The sequence below is a fragment of the Trachinotus anak genome, unplaced genomic scaffold, assembly GCF_046630095.1.
Source record: "Trachinotus anak isolate AG129_WGS33_773 ecotype Australia unplaced genomic scaffold, CSIRO_AGI_Tana_v1 ptg000012l, whole genome shotgun sequence".
Classification (NCBI taxonomy): domain Eukaryota; kingdom Metazoa; phylum Chordata; class Actinopteri; order Carangiformes; family Carangidae; genus Trachinotus; species Trachinotus anak.
This window is the reverse complement of record NW_027273863.1, coordinates 14,357,551-14,377,174: the sequence shown is the minus strand read 5'-3', so window position 1 is coordinate 14,377,174 and position 19,624 is coordinate 14,357,551. Positions and strand designations below refer to the sequence as shown.

Genomic DNA, 19,624 nt, shown 5'->3' with positions numbered 1-19,624 from the left:
CAGGAAATTTAAAGTGTGAACTGACTGAAAGTACTAATGATTAAACTGAAAACGCTGAGTTTCCCTTACCTTTACCTTTTGTGTAAAAAAGGCTTCCTTGCAAGATTTGGATCTTAACTTTTTTTTTTTTTTTACCATCAGATGGGAATCAGGACAGCGGTGGGAGGATGTAATTGCCTCTTTCACACCATATTGGATTTAGTGTAAATGTCAGGAAACCAACTGGGGAAAAAGAACATGTCGGCCTGTGGAGGAAATTACAAGATGTAAGCAAAAAACAAATAAACAACATAAAAAAACAGCCATATTAACACATTTTAGAGTAGGCTTGGAGTATGGCATGTTCAGCATTGTGCAGCAGCGGACTCCATATAACAATATTGATTTGATACTTATGAACTTGAAGTTTTACTTTGTACAGTATGTCATACAAAACCCCTACAGGATTAGTCTCACTGAGTAATGTGAACCAACTGCTGCTGTTGTTATTGCTTAAAGACTAAGTTGACCAATGGGGTAGCCTTCCCAGAAGAACAGCTAAGTATTGATGAGGGTGGAGGAGTGAAGCTAAGAGGCTAAGGAACGATCCAAAGTTAATGTAATTTTTTATAGCGTGTGTGTGTATGTGTATGTGTGTATGTGTGTCCAAAAACAATCCAGATGAGACAATGGTAGATTAATTGTTTCCCCCTGAAAGTCCTCTCTTGGTAAAAGACCAATAATGAGTCTGATTAAAGGCTTGTGGACTTGTTAATTACCCCTCTGTAATGTCCAGACAGTGAAGAACTGCCTCTGCCTGCAGTCTGAAAACTTCTCTGCCTTTCATCACTCTGCGACATACGGAGGCGTGTTTTCTCAGGGCCCGAGCGATGACCTTTAAGTACAGTAATGATCTGTGATGAACTATGAAGCGCACAGGGAGGTTCTATCCTTAACCTGTGATTTACAGCTGCAGCAGAGCGGACAGCGAGTGGAGATGTGAACAGCAGTATTTACATTCAGTGAGGCCGGTGTGCTGCCAGTTGGACAGCTGAAGGAGTCACGGCAGGCCAGAGGGCGAAGGGGACGTGACTGATGATTGAGTTGGCCCGGGCTGACAGCTGGCAGCACGGCTGAATGGAAACAGCTTGTTCCTAAATCAGCAACTTTTGTTGATTGATAGGATTGTATTGGCATTGTGCATGAGAACATTTTAAATTTACGGTCATGCTGATTTATTTATTTATTTGCATTTGAATAATTTATTCAATTTTTTGCATTCCAGCAGATGACAGGGGTCACACTGCCTCAGAGAGCAGGTCCTATTTAAAGTTTCCACTGGCATCACTTTCAGTGGTCTAAACACTGAGGCAGGGCGATGAGTTCAACTCCCCTCAACACATACAACACCCCTCAGAAAGTTTTGGCAAGACACCCAAAATAAAACCTCTAAAATGTTTTATTTGTATTGCCCCTTGGCTGAGGACAGTGGCTGAAATGAAAACATTTTTAAAAGCTGCAGCTCTTGAGAAAGTTGTCCATTCCTTTATTACTTCTCACATGCATTAATGTATCGCCCTTCACTCCGGCCTCAGCCACAAGTCAGCTGCTCACCCCCAGCTCACACAAACTGCTGCAGCTAGGCTTTTAACAAAGATTCTCAGGCAGGGGTCTCCTGCTTGTTTCAATACTTGCTTTGTTGAAGAGGCTTTTTCAGTCTGTGGCCCTCCCTGCCTGAGTATCTCAGGCTAGCTGCCTCAATTTTTTCTGAAAGCCTTTTCTCAACATTCACTCTGCTTTTGATCCTGTTTTGGTTTTATTCTTTATTATTATTATACTTTAATTTGTTACTTTTACATCCTGTCTTATGTTTCTAAATTCTTCTTGTATTCTAATTATTTAAGTTTTTTTAAATTTTTAAATCTGTTTGGAAAAATACTTTATTATATTATTATCATGATTTGTTATTGTTATATCATTTAGATAGATAAATAAGTCTCTTTTTGTTCCAGGAGGGAAATGTGTTTTCAGTGTTCCAACATATTTTTTCGTCTGAAACATACAGACACACGAAGCCATGAACCTTTGGTTGTAGTGCCAAATATATAACATACATATATATATACATTATATAATTTTAGTGTATAATTCTCCTAAATTGCTAGAATCCAGTCAGATTCCCAGAAAAATACTGAGGGCATGACCTCAGTGTTGGCTGCAGCTCTGCCAGGAATAAAGGACAAATACTGCTATGAAAATGTCCAAATATTGACTGTCAGTACACAATAACCAAATCCAACACCGTGGGTTGCTGATTAATTATGTATGAAATATTAACACCACTACAACAGCAAAAACTACGATATAGATGACTTTTATTGCAAAGCTGTTGTAATGTAATGTATTATATTTCACAGGTGATGATGTTATATGATGATGATATAATGTGCACCCCTTGTTTATCACAGTAGTGTTATTGTGCTGTCTGTGTATGCTGGAAAAAACCCCCAGGCATGCATTTACACAAAAGCACAGAAGATAATGGTTTGCTGCCTGGCATTGTTGGTTTGAAGTGGTTGCGGCTGTGTGACGCTTTCTGCTCTGCTGTCTGGTGTGTGGAGAGAGCACCGATGATAACGATCGCTTATCAAACAAAACTGTCCCGGCCTTTGTCAGGTGTCCTCTTCTCTCTCTCTCTCTCGCTTTTTTCTCTTTCTCTTTGGTCTGAACTGACAGATTGATGGCCACGAGCATCAGGGATTCTGACTTTTATATCCACTACTCACAATCTCCATCATAACAACACTTTTTCTGCCATTCATAAAGTGAAATGATTTGTATTCATACTTACTGTATGGGCCTGCAAACCTAGAAGTCTTTATATTAAAACCTAATTTGTGTCTGTGTTTCTGTAATAAAATAAACACAGGCCCCAGAGAAAAAACTATTAAGAGAGGAATTGTATTGTCTTTACTTATTTTCGACCAACACAAAGATGTCGGACAGCTAGTCATCACTGGGGGGAGCTAGCATGCAGTTGAAGACTTTTACACTGTTTACTGACAGATAAATAAATGGCTGTTTGTTGTTCCCCAATAAAGAAAGAAAAAAGTCAAACACCTTATATTCATTGGTTGGTACAAAGTTGCTTTTGAAATCCTTTGAAGACAGGATTTATTTGACAAGTGCCGCCTAGAGATGCTGTCTCAGGCAGCACATAAACCATTACATTGTAAAAAAGAATATAGATGAAAATGATGTCAATTAGCTGAGAGAAATGTGGTTTGATTGAGAGCATGTGTCGTAAAAACAGTCTCTGCTGGCACACTTTGACCCCACATGGCTGCATTTTCTTTTGCTTCTCCAATTAAGCCTGATTGTCTGTTGTTGCCAGGAACCTAAGTGTAATGTGTTGTGATGATCAGTCTTTGTACCGCTTGCTGTGTTTGGGTCTCTTCTCTTGTTTATTAGAGCTTGGCTGGTCTCTTGGTGTAGTTCTTATCTTGTAAATACTTTCCCGTTGGCTTTCATCTCTGTGAAAAACTTTGCTCTCATGTTTGTGCTGCTAATTGTCACGAACTTGTATCCTCTGACAGAGAGGTGAGTTTAATCTTTCGCTGAGCACATTAGCACGAGCGAAAACAGATAATAAGGGGAGGAAGAGTGGCTGTCACTGATGGGAGGATTAAACTGTAATCGTCAGTTGTGAAATGTATTTAATTTGACGCAGTTTTCTGATATATTACACTGTCTATGCAAAAACAGACCCAATTACACATGATTTATATCTGAATTAGAAAATGTGGATGTGTTTTGGTGAGAGCAAATCAAACAGGCTTTCCTGCTCACGTCTCAGTGGAGCTGTCCACAGCCGTGGTGCTGAAATCAGACTTGGCAGTGAGCTGGTTGGGCAGCTTCCTCAGGCCATGTGTGTATCTGCACAGTGACAGCAGAGCCAAATGTTGGGTTTGGTATGATACATGATCTTTTAAGGTTGAGTGCCTGAATTGTTCTGCCACCGAAATATGTCTCATCTGCAACATTATGAAACTTTATCTTTGTATCCAACTTCAGTCTTAATATGTTTTTTCTACATTCATTTATCTTTGGACTGTTATTAATTCTCTGTTATTGTGATTTCTTTTGTGAATTACTTACATGTAGCAATACACTGATCTGACTATTTTCTTCAAGTACTGATTCTGATACCTGAACTTCAAGTACTGATATGATACCAGCATGCTCTATAATTCGAGGAACTAATTTGGACTACTTTTATGTAACATCACACGTTAACATGAGGACGGGGATTTGTTATGATGATAAAAACTCAGTCAGCCTCCCACAATGACTCAATGAATGTAACTGATGGTGGAACCTGAATTTTTAATGACATTAGGCAGAAACTGTATCTAATGGACATCATTCACAGCAATGTCCGATTCGCTTAATAAGGTCAGTCTTGGTTGAATCAGTGTATCTGTGCTTACATTGGCTTCTGCAGTCAGAGCATCTCTGTATGTCACTACTTTCAATTTAATTAGAAATTGGCCAAAAAAAAAGAGAGAATCATTACACGTTTCTCAACATTTACAACTCTATATAAGATTAAAGAGATCCTGCAAGACTGTATTGATGGAGGCCAGTTAAACCACTGAGCTCTCTCAGTTAGGTGCCAAGTACATGTTATCTGATGACGATAATTACAGCGATCAGAGCGTGAGAGCACATAAATTTTGACCATGTTGGCCCTTATGAAGATTTTAGTCTCACATTCTGAAGACATTTTCTAAAAGCTGAGAAACAAAATCTTCAAAACGTGGATACAATAAACTGGCTTCTTTCGCCAAGTATAACCTCGGTTGATAACAGATGCTTTTTCCTAATCTGACTATGTGATCTGGCATTACCTCATATCCTCATGTTCACAATTCCCAAGTAAGTAATGAACATAGATGTAATCGGAGACTGCACAGTTTAATTTCCTGGAGCAATGAAAACATTTCATGATACACTCCATCATATATTATATTTGTCACGCACTTGTATGGTTTTAGGATAAATGGATAATTTCCTCTAACGTTTAGAGGTTGGCTCTGGTTATTTATGTCAACTTTTAAAACCACAAATGGCAGAGAGAGGATGCACCATCTCATCGCTGGCTGTAAAACAATTATTAGCCCTTTGGGTGATAATAAAGGGACTGCTACACATCACGCTGAGGACATTATGTTAACAAAGCCATCTTTCCTTCGCACTGAAACATATCCTCCTCTCTGATGGTGACTCACATCAGAGACTTCCTTTATTTCTTTCTTATATGAGATTTTTCTGTTCTTTTCCCTCCAACAGATGACTAGTTCAAGAGGCCAGGAGCTGTGCAGAGACTGTGCATGACTTCTGATCTGAAGAAACTCTCTCTGGGTGTGTGTGTGTGTGTGTGTGTGCGCGCGCGCCATAGACTGTAGGTGCGCGCGTGCAGCACAAATAGGAAGACAAGCTGTGCTAACAAGAATGTGGATTGCGTTTGTGTGTGTGTGTGTGTGTGTGTGTGTGTGTATGTATGTGTGTGTGTGTGTACAGAGATGTGACACACGGTGAGAGAGTTGCAGCACAAACAATGTTTTGTTAGGAACTGGGACTATTTCTGCTCTATGTGGGAGGACGGTAGCACTGCTTCTCAAGAGCCAGGCCAGCAGCAACCCTTTGTTTTATTGGCAGACAACACAGCAGCACTTCCAAACAGTATAGTGGAATGAATATGATTTTTATGGGTATGGACACACTTTGCAAATCTTTTCTCTCCAACTCCCGAAACTGCAGTTCACGGAACGTTGTCAAGATTAAGACTAAAAATCCCTTTGGAAAGGAACTCTGCTGATACCTAAGTATTTTGTTCTTCTTGCATTGATTCCTGTTTCCATTTCCCATGTAATGGACTTGCCAGTAATGAGTGCACACTGTGATCTGATCCAAACTGACGGGTCTCCATATTATCAGTTGTGCGAGCTCGGAGCCAGCAGTGGAGCCGGGTAAACTAAATATAGGTCCAGGTGGAAGGACAGAACCTTGAGCTCTGCTTTATAGTGTGGCGGGAAAGAAAGACAAGCAAAGAAATGAAATGGTAAAGCTTTGCAGTTTCAGACCGAACTGCAGAGGAGTGTGAGAAGACTTATACACTCCCTGGTTCTGCTAAGTTTTGTTAATGAGTGGATTTTACTTCAGTTTTTGCTTCTTTCGGCTTCAGTTTCCTATTTAAATTCGATTTGTGTGGTTTTACTTAGCTGTAAAAATGGAGCACACCTTTTTGAAGATAATGACAAAAAAAAAAAATCTGTTGATATTTGATTTGCAGTTGCCTCTGACATTTATTTTTATTCTTTTTTACTGCTGAAAGAAAATCTAATCCTCTATTCGCTTAAGTGTTTGATCCAATTCACAATCTCTCCGAATGAATGCTTCTCAGCCGCAAATGGTGCAAATTCAAGACTAAATGCTAAAAGGGAAATAAATCAGGTAGCCTATAGAGTTGAGTTATGGGAGGTGCGGGTGATGACACCGTCACTCTGAAAGGTGATCTGAACCTCCCTCATCGCAGCGGCGCACGATTTCCTGCACATCAACAGCGGATCCCCGCGCTGTCTGCACCCACCCACGGTCTCTTCTTTATTTTAGCAAATCACTGGATACCCTTGAACGCTTTGTACGCCTCTCTCTCTCTCTCTCTCCCTCTCTCTCTCTCTCTCCCTCTGCATCTCACTCCGCTTCATTATTCTGCACCTGTCAGCAGCAGCAGCAGCAGCAGCGGACGCCGGCGCTCTCTCTCTCTCTCTCTCTCTCTCTCTCTCTCCTCTTCCTCTCCTCTTTATTTATCATCATGACTTCTGCCAAAGAAGCGAACGGGCCCGCGAAAGCAGCTCAGCAGCAAGATCAGGTAGGACTACAGGCGAGCTGTTTCCTGGCACATTATCCAGCGCGTTTCCTGCGCTCCTTAGCTCTCACAGGGATTTTCGAGTGTTTTTTTAAATTTTATTTATTTAATATTATTATTATTTTGCCTCCTCCGGTATAAACCGGGTGCTGACCAAACAAATGAATCGAGTATTTCGAGTTTTCGAGTATTGGGTCTTTCACCTCTCAGACCACAGGGCGCACTCACACCGTGTCGGTGTGAGTGTTTCGCAGTAAATAAACAAAACTCCAACAACTCCCGTGGCAATATGTTGTGTCTTGATAGCAGCAGGAGACAATTTAAATATTTAAAACAAAATGCAAAAACTTTATTAACACTAACAAGCTCTCGGCATCAGGCCGGGTCGAGTATCCTCGGTGCCGGTTTGTGCGGGACCGAGCAGTTCCACTTACAGCTACGGTAAGCCCCGAGGGTAAAACATGTCAGTGTCCAACCGCACTGCTTAAAACAAGCTAAACTTTGTCAGACAGCAGTGAGGTGTCATTGTAACACTCCTTAATGGTTGTATTGTGTAGCTGGCAGTTAGTTTGGTAACAGGTGAAGGCGGAGTGGGCGGGAGAGCTGTCACTTATCAGAGTGTGGGTGCTGTTTTCTGTAGGCAGTATGTGGATCAACCAGTGTGAACTCAGTTCCTGTTGAACCAGTAGAAAATGAGCTGCCCTGTGATTCAGAGCTTTTCTCTCAAGGAGCAGTGGAGTCAATATCTGATTTTAACACGATAAACCAAAAATATTCAACACGACTTTATTTACGTTTGAGAATTTAGTCACTGTCGCTGTTTGACTTTTGAATTTTCTGGCTGGTAATGGTTCAGTGCTGCAGTTTTGAATGTGTGCACCAACAAAACACAACTTCTAAACTTCTGCCTAAATATTTAATGACCGGCTATTGTAACCTCAGCCCACAGGTGTAGGCTCTATACCAATAACAGCCAGTGTGGTGTCCTGTTTTCAGGAACAACTTGACTCTGCGAAAACAGCTTCTAGTCCCAACAGTGGAGCATTTTGAATAGTTATGGTTTTAGGGATAAAATCTTATTTTTGGCTCTGAACCAAAGATGAAAGTTTGCAGAGCCAAAAAGCAAATGTGTGTGTGTGTGTGTGTGTCTATCCATGCATGTGTATGTGCTGGAGAAAAAGAGAGGGAGAGAGGAGGGAAGACAAAGAGTGGGTGTTAATTGCTCTGTATTGTTCTGTCAACTCATTGAGTTTAAATTTTGCTTTTTATGAGGCCATAGGGAACACTGAAGTGATGTAACGACACTGACACACAATCCTCTTCTGGTTTACATAACTGAGCTCCTAGCACTGATATTATAAGATAGGTCGAAAGGTGCTTCACTGAAATAAACTCGTGTTTACTCAGATGGAATGAGAAAATCTTGACAATACTTTAAGTTACATAACAGTTGTTGATTTTTGAGTATTCGGCTCTTACAGAGCATTTTTAAAGACTGCACTCAATATGTGGGAATCCGAAAAAAGTTCACTGGTTCTGGTGAAGGCTTTCCACTGAACATACTTGTTGCCCAGGTAGGATATAATTAAGTTTCATATTTGTCAAAGTGGGAGAGGTTATGCTGCAAAATTTTCAAAACTTGCATTGTAGTGTCTCTTGCTTTTAAGTCCCCTTCCTCATCACCATGAAGATGTGTTTCTTGTGTATTGAATGCAGTCGGTTCCTTTGAATATTTTAAGTGTACAGTCATTATTTTGTGCATTCATCCATTTATGAAAGCTGGAGTGCAGCTTCCACAGCAGCACAGCAGATCTTCTACCATGATCAGATAAAAAAGAAAAGGGGGGAGCGTGAGCTTTTGAGAGGAAATGGGATGTCAGACTTGAAAAGCGGATCTCACAGAGAGTGAGATGCACATACGCTCATCAACATAATACATAGTCACCATCATGCACATGCAGCTATCATTTCACCTTTGTCAGTGAACGGAAGGAACATTTTTGTTTGCTCCATATGATTTTCATATGTGACTGGCCTCGGCTTCCTTGTTTTTTTTTTTTTAGTGTGCGTAGTTTGTACAAACAACACCATTTCCTGTCGGAAGGGGAACGCAGAAAATATATACCCCCCCCCACCCACCCCCACCCCCCCACCCCCCCCCACCCCACACACACACACACACACACACACACACACACACACTGATGCTGTAGCTTCAGCAGTGACCTTGCTCAGTGGTTATATCAGTTTCAAATGCGAACAACCAGCCTGTGTGTCAACTCTTTGCTGATGCAGAGACAGAGGCAGAGAGATGAAGATATCATAGCACAGGAAATACTGTGCAGCTAAGAAGCATGTATGAGATTTGAACCACAGCCCTCTGGACTGCGTCATCAGTCCTGCTGATGGTGGAGGATTTAATGCGTTCAGGCGATGTGTTGCACTCGCTATATCAAGCTTTAATCTGAAATATAACTTAATAAGTAGATGGGAAATTCAAGCAATCTTCTTCTCCATTTAAAACGCCGCTGTCTTCATTAGTGAAGTCATTACAGACTCAGGAAATACATCTCCATGTTTTTTATCTGATACGCCATCACTGTCACATGCTTTTTTTGAGCACAACTGCAAACAGCCCTCACATTGCTGCTGCTCATGATTCTTTAGAAAGCGCATAGAATTTGCAACCACACAAGGCTTTTGTTGCTTTCAGTTTAGGATCCTATCTCCCCATCACTGTACTCACTGTTTTGACACTTCAGGTCGTTGTCTTGTTCAAGGTAGAATCCACTTTTACTGTATTTCATTTTCCAACTGCAGGGTAGTCATATGGTTACAACGCTGTCATTGAAAGCAAAATCCAGACTGAGGGGAACAAAGGTGACTAATGCAGTATAAAGGGACCAGTTACAAAATGGATGAGATGGGTTCACCTACAGCACACAAAGGTTCTCAAAAATTCAACTGTGATTAAATTCAATTTATAATGTTTTGGTGATTCTTTTTTCCTCCTAAACTTTCATGGTGGGAGATCAGTTTTGTCTGCACATAACTGTTCTGAAAGGATAGTGAGTTTCTTACCTTTCAGTTACCTCAGAATGGATTTTAATTTTCAGGGACATTTTGAGGGAAGCATTCGGTTTAGAAGAAAAAAGAAAAAAGGAAAACAGCAAGCGTTACTTTGAATTGATCCATTCTTCAGTGATTTAAATTCAGTCACGTTGTTGTGCACTATGGTTCCTCTGATGATTAAAAGATACTGTGTCAGTTTTGTCCAGAGGCAGGCGGTAATTCATGTCCTCTGAGAAAAAACCTCTTTTCCGCAGTCTTGCCTTTTTCCTGTCAATAGAGTCAGCAGGAGCTAACACCACCTCATTTTTACTTTCCTTACTTCCATCCCAGTTTCACATACTGAGTAAGACATGTTATTAAGAGACTATTAAGACCAGTGAGGAGCCCCACAAAACGCAGAAAATATCTGCTCATGTCTCCATGTTTTGTTGTCTTTTGTTTTTTTTGTCACAGTAATTCACATTTTCCCACTTTTATGCATCTCTTCCCGCTCCTTCTCACTTCTGATCTCTGAAGGAGACACTCAAATATTTATTTATTCCACACAGATTGGGTTGGATTTCATCCTGATCTGTTTAATGGATTCTTACAAACCATTAACTTCAGGAAGGGTCACCAAGGAAATTTATACACTTTCAATTATAGCAACACTAAGCCTCTGCACTTACTCTTTAACAAATACACTAAGCCATTTCGCTATGGTTTTCTTTGTTGGAATAACATTACAGATGGAAAATTTTGAAACACAGGGTCATAAATGTCTTGTCTTGTGTGTGTGTGTGTGTGTGTGTGTGTGTGTGTGTGTGTGTGTGTGTGTGTGTGTGTGTGTGTGTGTGTGTGTTTGCGTGTGTGTGTTACTCATCACCCCAACCTGCTGCAAAGTGTTTGACAGTAATGCTGCCTAAAAGAGTAACAGACTTTGGGAAACATTTTGTTCTATTGCCAAATAGAAAATGACAGAACAGTATTATTATTACATTTTATTAGATGTTTTTCTGTTGTGTCCTCTCAACATGAACTAATGGTTTTTCCTGGCTCTCTGGTGTAATTGCTGGATAATTCCATGCAGAAAAGACTTTTCAGCTGCTGTTTTTTAAAACATACTATTCGCCCGTACGTATGTATGATTTACTGTAAATTGATGTATATAGACTTCAGTATGTGTGTGTGTGTGTGTGTGTGTGTGTGTGTATGTACGTGTGATGACATTTTTGCTGAAGTTGATGTAAGCAAAAGGTCTGAAACTATTGGTTTGCTTTATAATTTGGTACAGACTTCATTTTCCCCATAGAATGAGTTGCTTTGTGCTTCAAGTCCCGCAGATTTACTCTGAACGTCTGCCTTTAGTTTTTGTGCACCAAACAAATGGAATCAACAACACACTCTCAAGATCGACAGGCTCACTACCCCCGGACAATTCAACGCAATGCTCTCAAACCACTTCACCTCAGTGTGCAAATGCTTTCACTAAGTACTGTCCTCTCCCCCTTTTTTTTTTTTTAAGTAAGTGAAAAAAATAATGATTATGATGCTGACATGCTAAAATAAACTGGTGAACATGGTAAACATCAGCATGGTAGCACTGTCATGTTGAGCATGTTGGCGTGCTGACGTCAACAATTAGCTTAAAGCACAACCTAAGTACAGCCACACAGAGCTGCTAGAGTGGCTGTATGATAATGGTTAATGGCTCCCATTAACTCAATGATGATGACTTTCACACTGCTATTTTTACTGTTGTGTATGTTGTACTGCATATTGTTATATATATGTTACTAAATTCTTTGCTGCTTGTACAATTTGTGCACCTCGTTATATAAAATGTTCCTGTTTTTAACTCAAACACAATTTAAAAAACAGCAGCTAAAAACTTGACATCAAAAATAGCACAATAGGAATAATCCAGCTATTACAGCGGAGAGCCAGGAAAAACCATTAGATACGTGATCACAGAGCCTAACAGAAAATCATTTAAATGATAACAATTATTTAAATAATATTTATTTTAATCATTTATTTTAAGGCTGTTGCTCTTTTGGGCACCAATATTGTTGTCCAACATTTCACAGTGGTTGAGGGTGATGAGTGAACACAGAAACACACACACACGTACGCACACAGAGATACTGCATAGAACAGATCCCTTGCAGCGCCTTCCTCTCCAGTCTAGTGGGCTAATGTATCCATTCTGATAATGAGACGGATGCTGCATTTATGGTATTTTTAAATGAGACTTGCTGACTGGGTATAATTTAATTTAATTTAATATTGTCAACATTCAGATTACTGAAGCTGACTAGAAGACTTAAAGTGTCTACCATGGAGTAGCAAAAAGCATCTCATCATATAGTGAATAATTTATTCCCAGGTGAAATCAGATATTGGTATAAAAGGCAGCGGTCTAAATCATTTAATATTATTTTGACTCATTGTGAAAGAACAACACAATGCACTTGTCTCTCACATACTCACCAGTATATGAATGGTGCCACAAGTAATATGACTGCAACCACCACCGCCACCACCACCACTACTACTACTACTACAATTTCTACGATTTCTACTACTACTACTACCAGTCATCAAATAAAGTACATACCTTTTAAGATACTATTTTAAAGCTGCCAATCAATATTTTTACCTTAACAGTGGGTCAGATGACTATGTGCCAAGTAAAAGATGTTGCTCGTAGTGACGATCCAACAGAGAATCATTATCTGAGTGTATTCTGCCTGTGGAGCACAAAACAGCATACAGAGAAAGTTAGCGACTAGCTGGTGAACATAGAGGAGAATTTTGCGAATAAAGAGCCAGATATCTTCTTCACTGCACTGTAGACCCACATTTATTAGGGAAGACTCTCAACAGGACCACTCTGCCGTGCAAGGTCATGTTACAGATGGAGACAGCTGAAGCTATCAGTAGGCTAACTTAATTTTCGAACCACACAGAACAAAAGTTAGAGAAACGTCAAATGGGGAAGCACAGGAGAGCTTGTCAGTCAACCTGCCTTATTTCTGTATTCTTCACCTTTATTTAGTTTTGATGCATTTTGATTTGAACAGAGCAACAATTTTCCAATGTAAAATTGATGATCAGGAGAGAAACAAACCACGAACTCGTAGCAACACGGCCTCCCTCCAAATTATAACATTATACCCATGACATACTTCTAGATAATCATTTAAGGATCCATTACTTTTCAATTATAATTATCACTGAATTTTCCCTTTATCATAATAATCATAATAATAAACTTTATTTATAGAGCACTTTTAGAGTTCTTTACACAAGGCAGCAAAATATAACATTCAAGTCAAGGAAATTTATATCATTTATTATAATTAAAAACAAGCAATCAGAAATACAATGACAATTAAAGTGTCTTAGTATCACTGTAGATAGACTAAATAGACTGAAGGCAGTTTCACCAGCACGAGGGTGACTAGTAAAAATCAATAAAACCAAAAAATAAAAGCAAAAGTAGTCAATAGAATTAAGTAAAATTAAATTAAATAAGGAAAGGCTCTACGATAAAAGTACATTTTAAGAAGACATTTAAAAGAGCTCACTGATTCTGCTGACCTGATTTCCTCGGGCAGCTTGTTCCAGAGTTCGGGGCTCTGACTATTAGAGCTCTGTCACCTCTCGTTATTGGCTTCACCTCAGGAACATCTAAAAGACCTTTGCCCGAGGATCTCAGGCTACGAGCTGGTTCATAGCTGTTACAGGGTCAGATGTATAGCATGGAGAGAGGCCGTGAAGAGCTAATAATACAATTGTAATACAGATTTGCTCATAATCAGATTCAAGCTTGATACTTGGCTTCTTGTTAGCTAGTTATGGTACTGTAACAGTGTTACAAGTAATGATAATGTTCCTCAGCTCCTAGTACACTGTACAGAACACCATGGAGTCAAAGATGAGCTTTTACGTGACTTCATGTATCCTCAACTTACACTTTACATGTGCAGCAGTGATTACTCTCTCTGTCTCCTCTTCTCTTTGTCACTTTTTCCCTTTTCTTCAGTTTCTCTATTACGACAAGAGACTCTGGTAAATGTTACAGAGGATAGATCCCACAATTCTATTTCCCATTTACTGTTTTACAGTACTTTTCCTCGATGTTAGTCATTCATCACGTGTTTATCTATGTGATGGTGTTTACAGCTCCATGGCTTTAATTCCCAATTTTGTGCTTCCGTCTTCTTATCAGAGCTGATCCCTTATCAACGAACATGTCTGCAGGTTACAGTATCTCATCTACAGAACAGTTTCTTTTTCTTTGTCTTGCCCCAGTTAAGTGTAACTCACATACTCCACATTTTCCAGAGTGGACAAAGACAGGTTGGATAGATAGAGACGGGCTGATGCTCGACGATCTATGAACCAAAAGCCAGTTGGCATAAATTCTTAATCTCGCTCATGAATGCCCATGATTTATTGATGCTGTTCCAGAGGAAAAGTTTACCCCCACGTCCAAAGGCTACTGAACACTCTATGAGTTTGACTGCTCAGACAGCGCCTACTTTACAGCGGAGTGATATATCGTGTGTCGAGTGTCCGATGTCTTTACGCAGCTGAGGTTTGCTTTCGTTTCAAATGTCTATATTCCCTCGTGTTGTATTTGAGAGTGTCTTGTTTTCTGAGTCCTAAGTTAATTTCTTGAGGCCCCTCCAGGGCAAATTTCCCACAAGACACTCACAGCAGTAATATTAGTCCCCACTGTACTGTACAGCAGCCAGCGCCGTCTTCACTGCAAATGTGACTCAAATGGCTCTCTTGGTTCCCTTGGAAACCAGGTGCTCAGAGATCAGGAAAGATCCATTTCACACTTCAGCTGCAAGCAGAGAGACAAAGAGATGGTTAGACAAAGGGAAAGTGGAAGGGAGAGAGGATTAGAGAGAGAGATAGAGAGAGAGTGGGGGGGGGGGGGCAGGAAGCTTGACCTTAAAGGATGCTTTATTCTTATGGCCCCTTTGTCTCAAAATAGAATAAAAATAGTGGCAAATGGATTGAAAAAATGTTTGTGCTTCCCCTCATGGGATTTTCTACCCTTTAGAGTTGTCGGAACTGAAATGCGCAGGGTTTGTTTAGATTTGGTGTCTGTAGAGAAGAGGGTGAAAATAGCTTCAGTTGTCATTTATTAATGCAGCTTTTATTGTTATCAGCTGTAAGGCATGCATGCCTGCTCTTCACGCAGACTAACAGAAAGAGATGGCTTAATGCAAACAGCCAGTTATGTCTCACCACATCTGAAAACGCTGCCAAAGGTCGAGATCTCCTCTCACTCACAGATGCACTTTTTTTTTTTTTGCCTTGTTAAGAGCTCTTCAGGAAGGTCAGCATCCAGAGAATACCGAAGTTTACAGTTGCGCAGTTTGTTATATACTAAAACATGAGCTCAACATCAGGGAAATCAAATCAGAGGTTATATTTTGTGCAGTGTATCTTTTTATGGTTTTTATTTGCTGGAAACAAAGGAGGTGCTGGTGATTTTCATACATTTTATGAGAGTGAATTCAGCCTGAGTTTGGAGCTCTCTGTTCATTTGAGGTTGAGTAGGTGCATGAAAGCTTCCACAGGGATAAAGCAATCAGAGCTAAGACACTTTAATAACAGTGGATTGTATTAGAGAGCTGGGCTGTTTTAAAACAGGTGAATGAATAAAAGTAAAAAGAATCAAGCCTCCACATAGGGAATCTATATAATTTGTAGATACTAGTTGTAAAGAAAGGTACCTACTTACATCACTAAAACCTAAAATGACACTTGGATGCTTGGATTTCGTTTGTTCTTATGAGAAGAAATATTCACAAATATTAGTTGACTCAAACATTGACGGTACATTCAGTCTTGTGTGTTTGACTCCATGGTCCTTTCCCTCAAATCAGTCTTCACTCTTCAGACAGTTCAACCATTTCTATCTGGCCATTAAAGAGGGTTTCAAACTGTCTGATTTGGCAGTGAAAGGGTCAGTGAAGAACCTTATCTGCAGGCTTTTTACTTGTAGAACATGGAAACTAAACCTCTCAATTCTCTTGGAGAATAATCAGTGTTACTTACTGGGCAATTTTCCTCCTACAACTGTGACTTCCTATCAGTGGAAACTTGTCCATATGACACCAGAAATGAATTTAGGGGAATAGGCCATGCACATAACTGAATTTCAGTTTATTATTTTTCATCAAAAATCTTGCATAGCTAATCTTCAAGGTCCAACAAACGGTGCTTGGTTTTAATGTTGTACCCTACAATAGCTTTTGTTAATTCAGTAGGTGGTTTAAACAGCAGGGACTGCTGTTCTAACGGCTCTGTTGACCATTGCTTAGCCTGTCAGGTGAAGTACAATAAACATTGATCACATCTTTCTCAAGTGGGTGTTGATACACAGTATCCAAGCATATTGACAGTGAAGGTTAACAGTTGTATCCATTGCAACTCTTTTATTGAGGATTTTACAGTGAGAAAAGGCAACGTCCAACAGTATTTGACTGTCTATTGATTAGAATTGTGGAAAAGCTCGCTGACTTCGTTGAATAATTGGGTGTCTGTTTACAGAGATGGGGAGCACAGGAGGGAAGCTCGTCAAGTTGTCTGCATCCTACCTTTTCACAGCCTGATTTAGCCCACAGGGCCTGTGGGAGATGTATTTAAGATTCAAAAAGCAGGCTGTCTGAAATAATTTCACCTCGTGCCCTTTGTGCTCTGGCACAATGAGTATGCTGGGTTTGTCATGGGTGGCAAAATGACTGGAACTAAATATTTACTCACTTGCCTCCCAGGCTGGCATCAAAGTGGTGAGAGGTACTTTAGCTCTGCCATGTGGTATGAATCCAGCTGTCGCATTTATAGATCTGCACCTCTCACTGAGGTACAGGCTGCACTGAACTGGATAGGGGATGCATTTAAATCAGCTGCCCGCACTAAATGGTTAGCCATTTGCAGCACAGGTATATAGAGAAGATGCAGATACAAAGCTGTTATCTGCGTCCCTTACAAAGTATCTGATTATTTTATTTCTCTCTCGGTCAGAGGTATGAAGCGATTGTTTGATATCGAAGGTATCTTCAACAGCGTCTTCTTTTTTCGAGTATGATAACACTGGGAGATTAATATCTTGTGAGTCCAGTACACAAGTGCATACATGTTATCGCGGAAATCCTTACCTCTGCAGCAACAAATCAGCTTATTGATGTTGCTGCTGTTTTTCTATGTGTACTCACTGCCTACAGTATTGATTTGCTTTGTTGCGAGACAAGCTGTGAAGAGATAATAGGTGTGCAGGTATTGTAAATGCACACACATACACACAGGTACATTTAAATAGAAATTAACTTGCAATGTGGCAATTCAAAGCCTTCAAGGATATGAAAAGCATCAACTATGCCCAAGAATTGAGCCGTCTGTTTCGCTCTCACATGCACACGCGCATGCATACTCATACACACACACACGCCCCTCATTAACTTGTAGATGGTTCACTGAGCTGCTGCATGCTGTGTGGACCAGGTCTAATTGGTTACAAGGATATCAACAGCTGGACTGATTCGGGTGGCTGAAGCTGCTCAGTTTCCTCACTGAGTGTGACCAGAGATGTTAATGTGTATTTCTGTCTGTCTTTCTGCGCACACACATAGACTGAGAGGACTAATGAGATAGGAATGACATCTGGGGCAAATTTAATTAATTCATAAAAGGTATCCTAGTGCAGTGATTTCCAACCAGAGGTTCACAGGTTGTATTCCTGTAGTAACGAGGAAATGCGTGGGAAGACTGTGGAGTGACACAACTAATTTGTAAAAAAAAAAAAAGAAAAGAAATTATGATTTTGAAAAACTATTTCCGCATACTAAGTAAGCTGTAATACCTGAACACCAAGTCTAAACTCCAATGAATACAAGATTGAAACATATATAAAGTAATGAAAACAACAAAGAATTGTAAATCTAATGGATAAATAGTTGAAACAGATAGCAAAAAAGTTAGCAATCTAGTATTTGATAAACAGATGAATGAGTTAGCTGAAGTATTAGATAAATGGTTGTAATAGCTAAAAGTAATGAGTAAACAGTTAAAATAGTTAAGTACAAGTAATGGGGAAACAGTTACAACAGAAAGCACAAAGTATTTTATGGGTAAGTTGAAAAGGTTAGCTAGATAAACAGCTGAAATAATTGGCACTGTGAGTAAGAAGTAGTGGATAAATGGTTGAAGCAGTTAGCTACAACCATGGATAACTAGTTGAAAAAGTTAGCTTAAACTTATGAATGAATGGTTAACATTCAGCCAAAAGTGATGAATAAAAACTAGTTAAAACAAAAACAACTAGCTAAAAGGCATCAATGAGCAGTTGAATAAAGTGTTGAAAAAGTCATCTAAAGGTAATGAATAAATAGTTAAAAATGTCTAGCAGGACTGAGCTAAACATGGACTTTTTATTTGTATGAAAAGAACCACTGTAACAATATCCACTTTTATTAATTATATAGTGTTAAATATAATGCTGTGTAGAACCTCATAGACTGTATGTAAAGAGGTTCAAATGACAAACAGATGGTGCAGAAGAAAGTCAATCTGTCAGGGTTGTGGGGTTCAAATAACAAAAGGTCAGGAGCCACTGCACGAGAGCATCTGAAGTGCCACTCACATGCTGAGTGATAGTGTTTCAGAATAGCCTAACCTGTCCTGAAAATAACAATACGACACGTGTGGCTGAGAAATGTGGTGAAGGCAGCGAATTAAGAAAACAGTCTGTTTGTTTGCTGCTTTGGTAAAGACAGTGTGTGTCAAGGAGCAGATGTAGTTTGTGTTTGTGTGTTTATGCCAGAGAACTCGCACCGTGAAACCCCTAAAAGGGCTTTTAGACCAAAAAATTTAAGATAAGCGTTCTTGAGTATCAGGCAGTCTTCAAGGACACCTGATTGCTGCCTTCCCAACTTTTGTTTTATATGTCCTGTGGATTTTTGCAGTATATGTTTCAAATATAGCTGATTAGCTATCTACCATCTGCTGGGTTGTGTGAAGAGAGCAGCTCATTATTCTGCCTTTTGTTGTCTGAATTGAAGCCATAGCTCCTCTTCAGCTATCAGGCAAAGCTGCAGGGACACTTCGTATGCGAGCAGCGGGGAGCAGCTTGAGGATGCAACATTACTGCACACAAGTGGCTGAGTTGTCGGCATCTGTCTGACATAGAATGAGCTGTCCTCCGGCCAATCTTTGCCTCCGACTGTGATAGTACAAAATACATCTGTCTTATGTTGGATGAGATGAGCTCTAAAACGCTGTGTATCCATTTTGAGATCAAGCCTACAGGAGAGAAATCATTTTATCTATTACTGCTTAAAAAGTGATATTTTGTTCCCGTGTTTGTGTGTGTTTGCATAAGCGTAATGTGTGTGATATGTGTGGTTCAACTTTCAGGACCTTGTGGGCAGCGCTCCGCCTCAGAGAAACTGGAAGGGAATAGCCATCGCCCTGCTGGTCATCCTGATCATCTGTTCGCTGATTGTCACCTCCGTCATCCTGCTGACTCCTCGTATGTACAATACACTCACAAACACATATGCCAGGAATCAGATTGTATGTATCATGTCTGGTATGTTATTGGATAAACGTGTGGCATGTTTGACTTCCATGCAG

General features: G+C 39.9%; 1 protein-coding gene across 4 annotated transcripts in view; it reads left to right on the top strand.

The window, feature by feature from the left end:
• The window catches only part of LOC139629109 (A-type potassium channel modulatory protein DPP6-like), a 74,120-nt gene that overhangs the window by 30,619 nt on the left and 23,877 nt on the right, over nucleotides 1-19,624 (top strand). For 3 of the 4 annotated variants that reach the window (XM_071491498.1, XM_071491499.1, XM_071491496.1), the window contains one exon: nucleotides 19,406-19,520. In XM_071491498.1, coding sequence (XP_071347599.1) covers nucleotides 19,406-19,520 — 115 coding nt within the window. Of the gene's footprint in view, nucleotides 1-6,602; nucleotides 6,914-19,405; nucleotides 19,521-19,624 lie in introns of those variants that run through there. The other variant, XM_071491497.1, reaches the window with a different exon arrangement.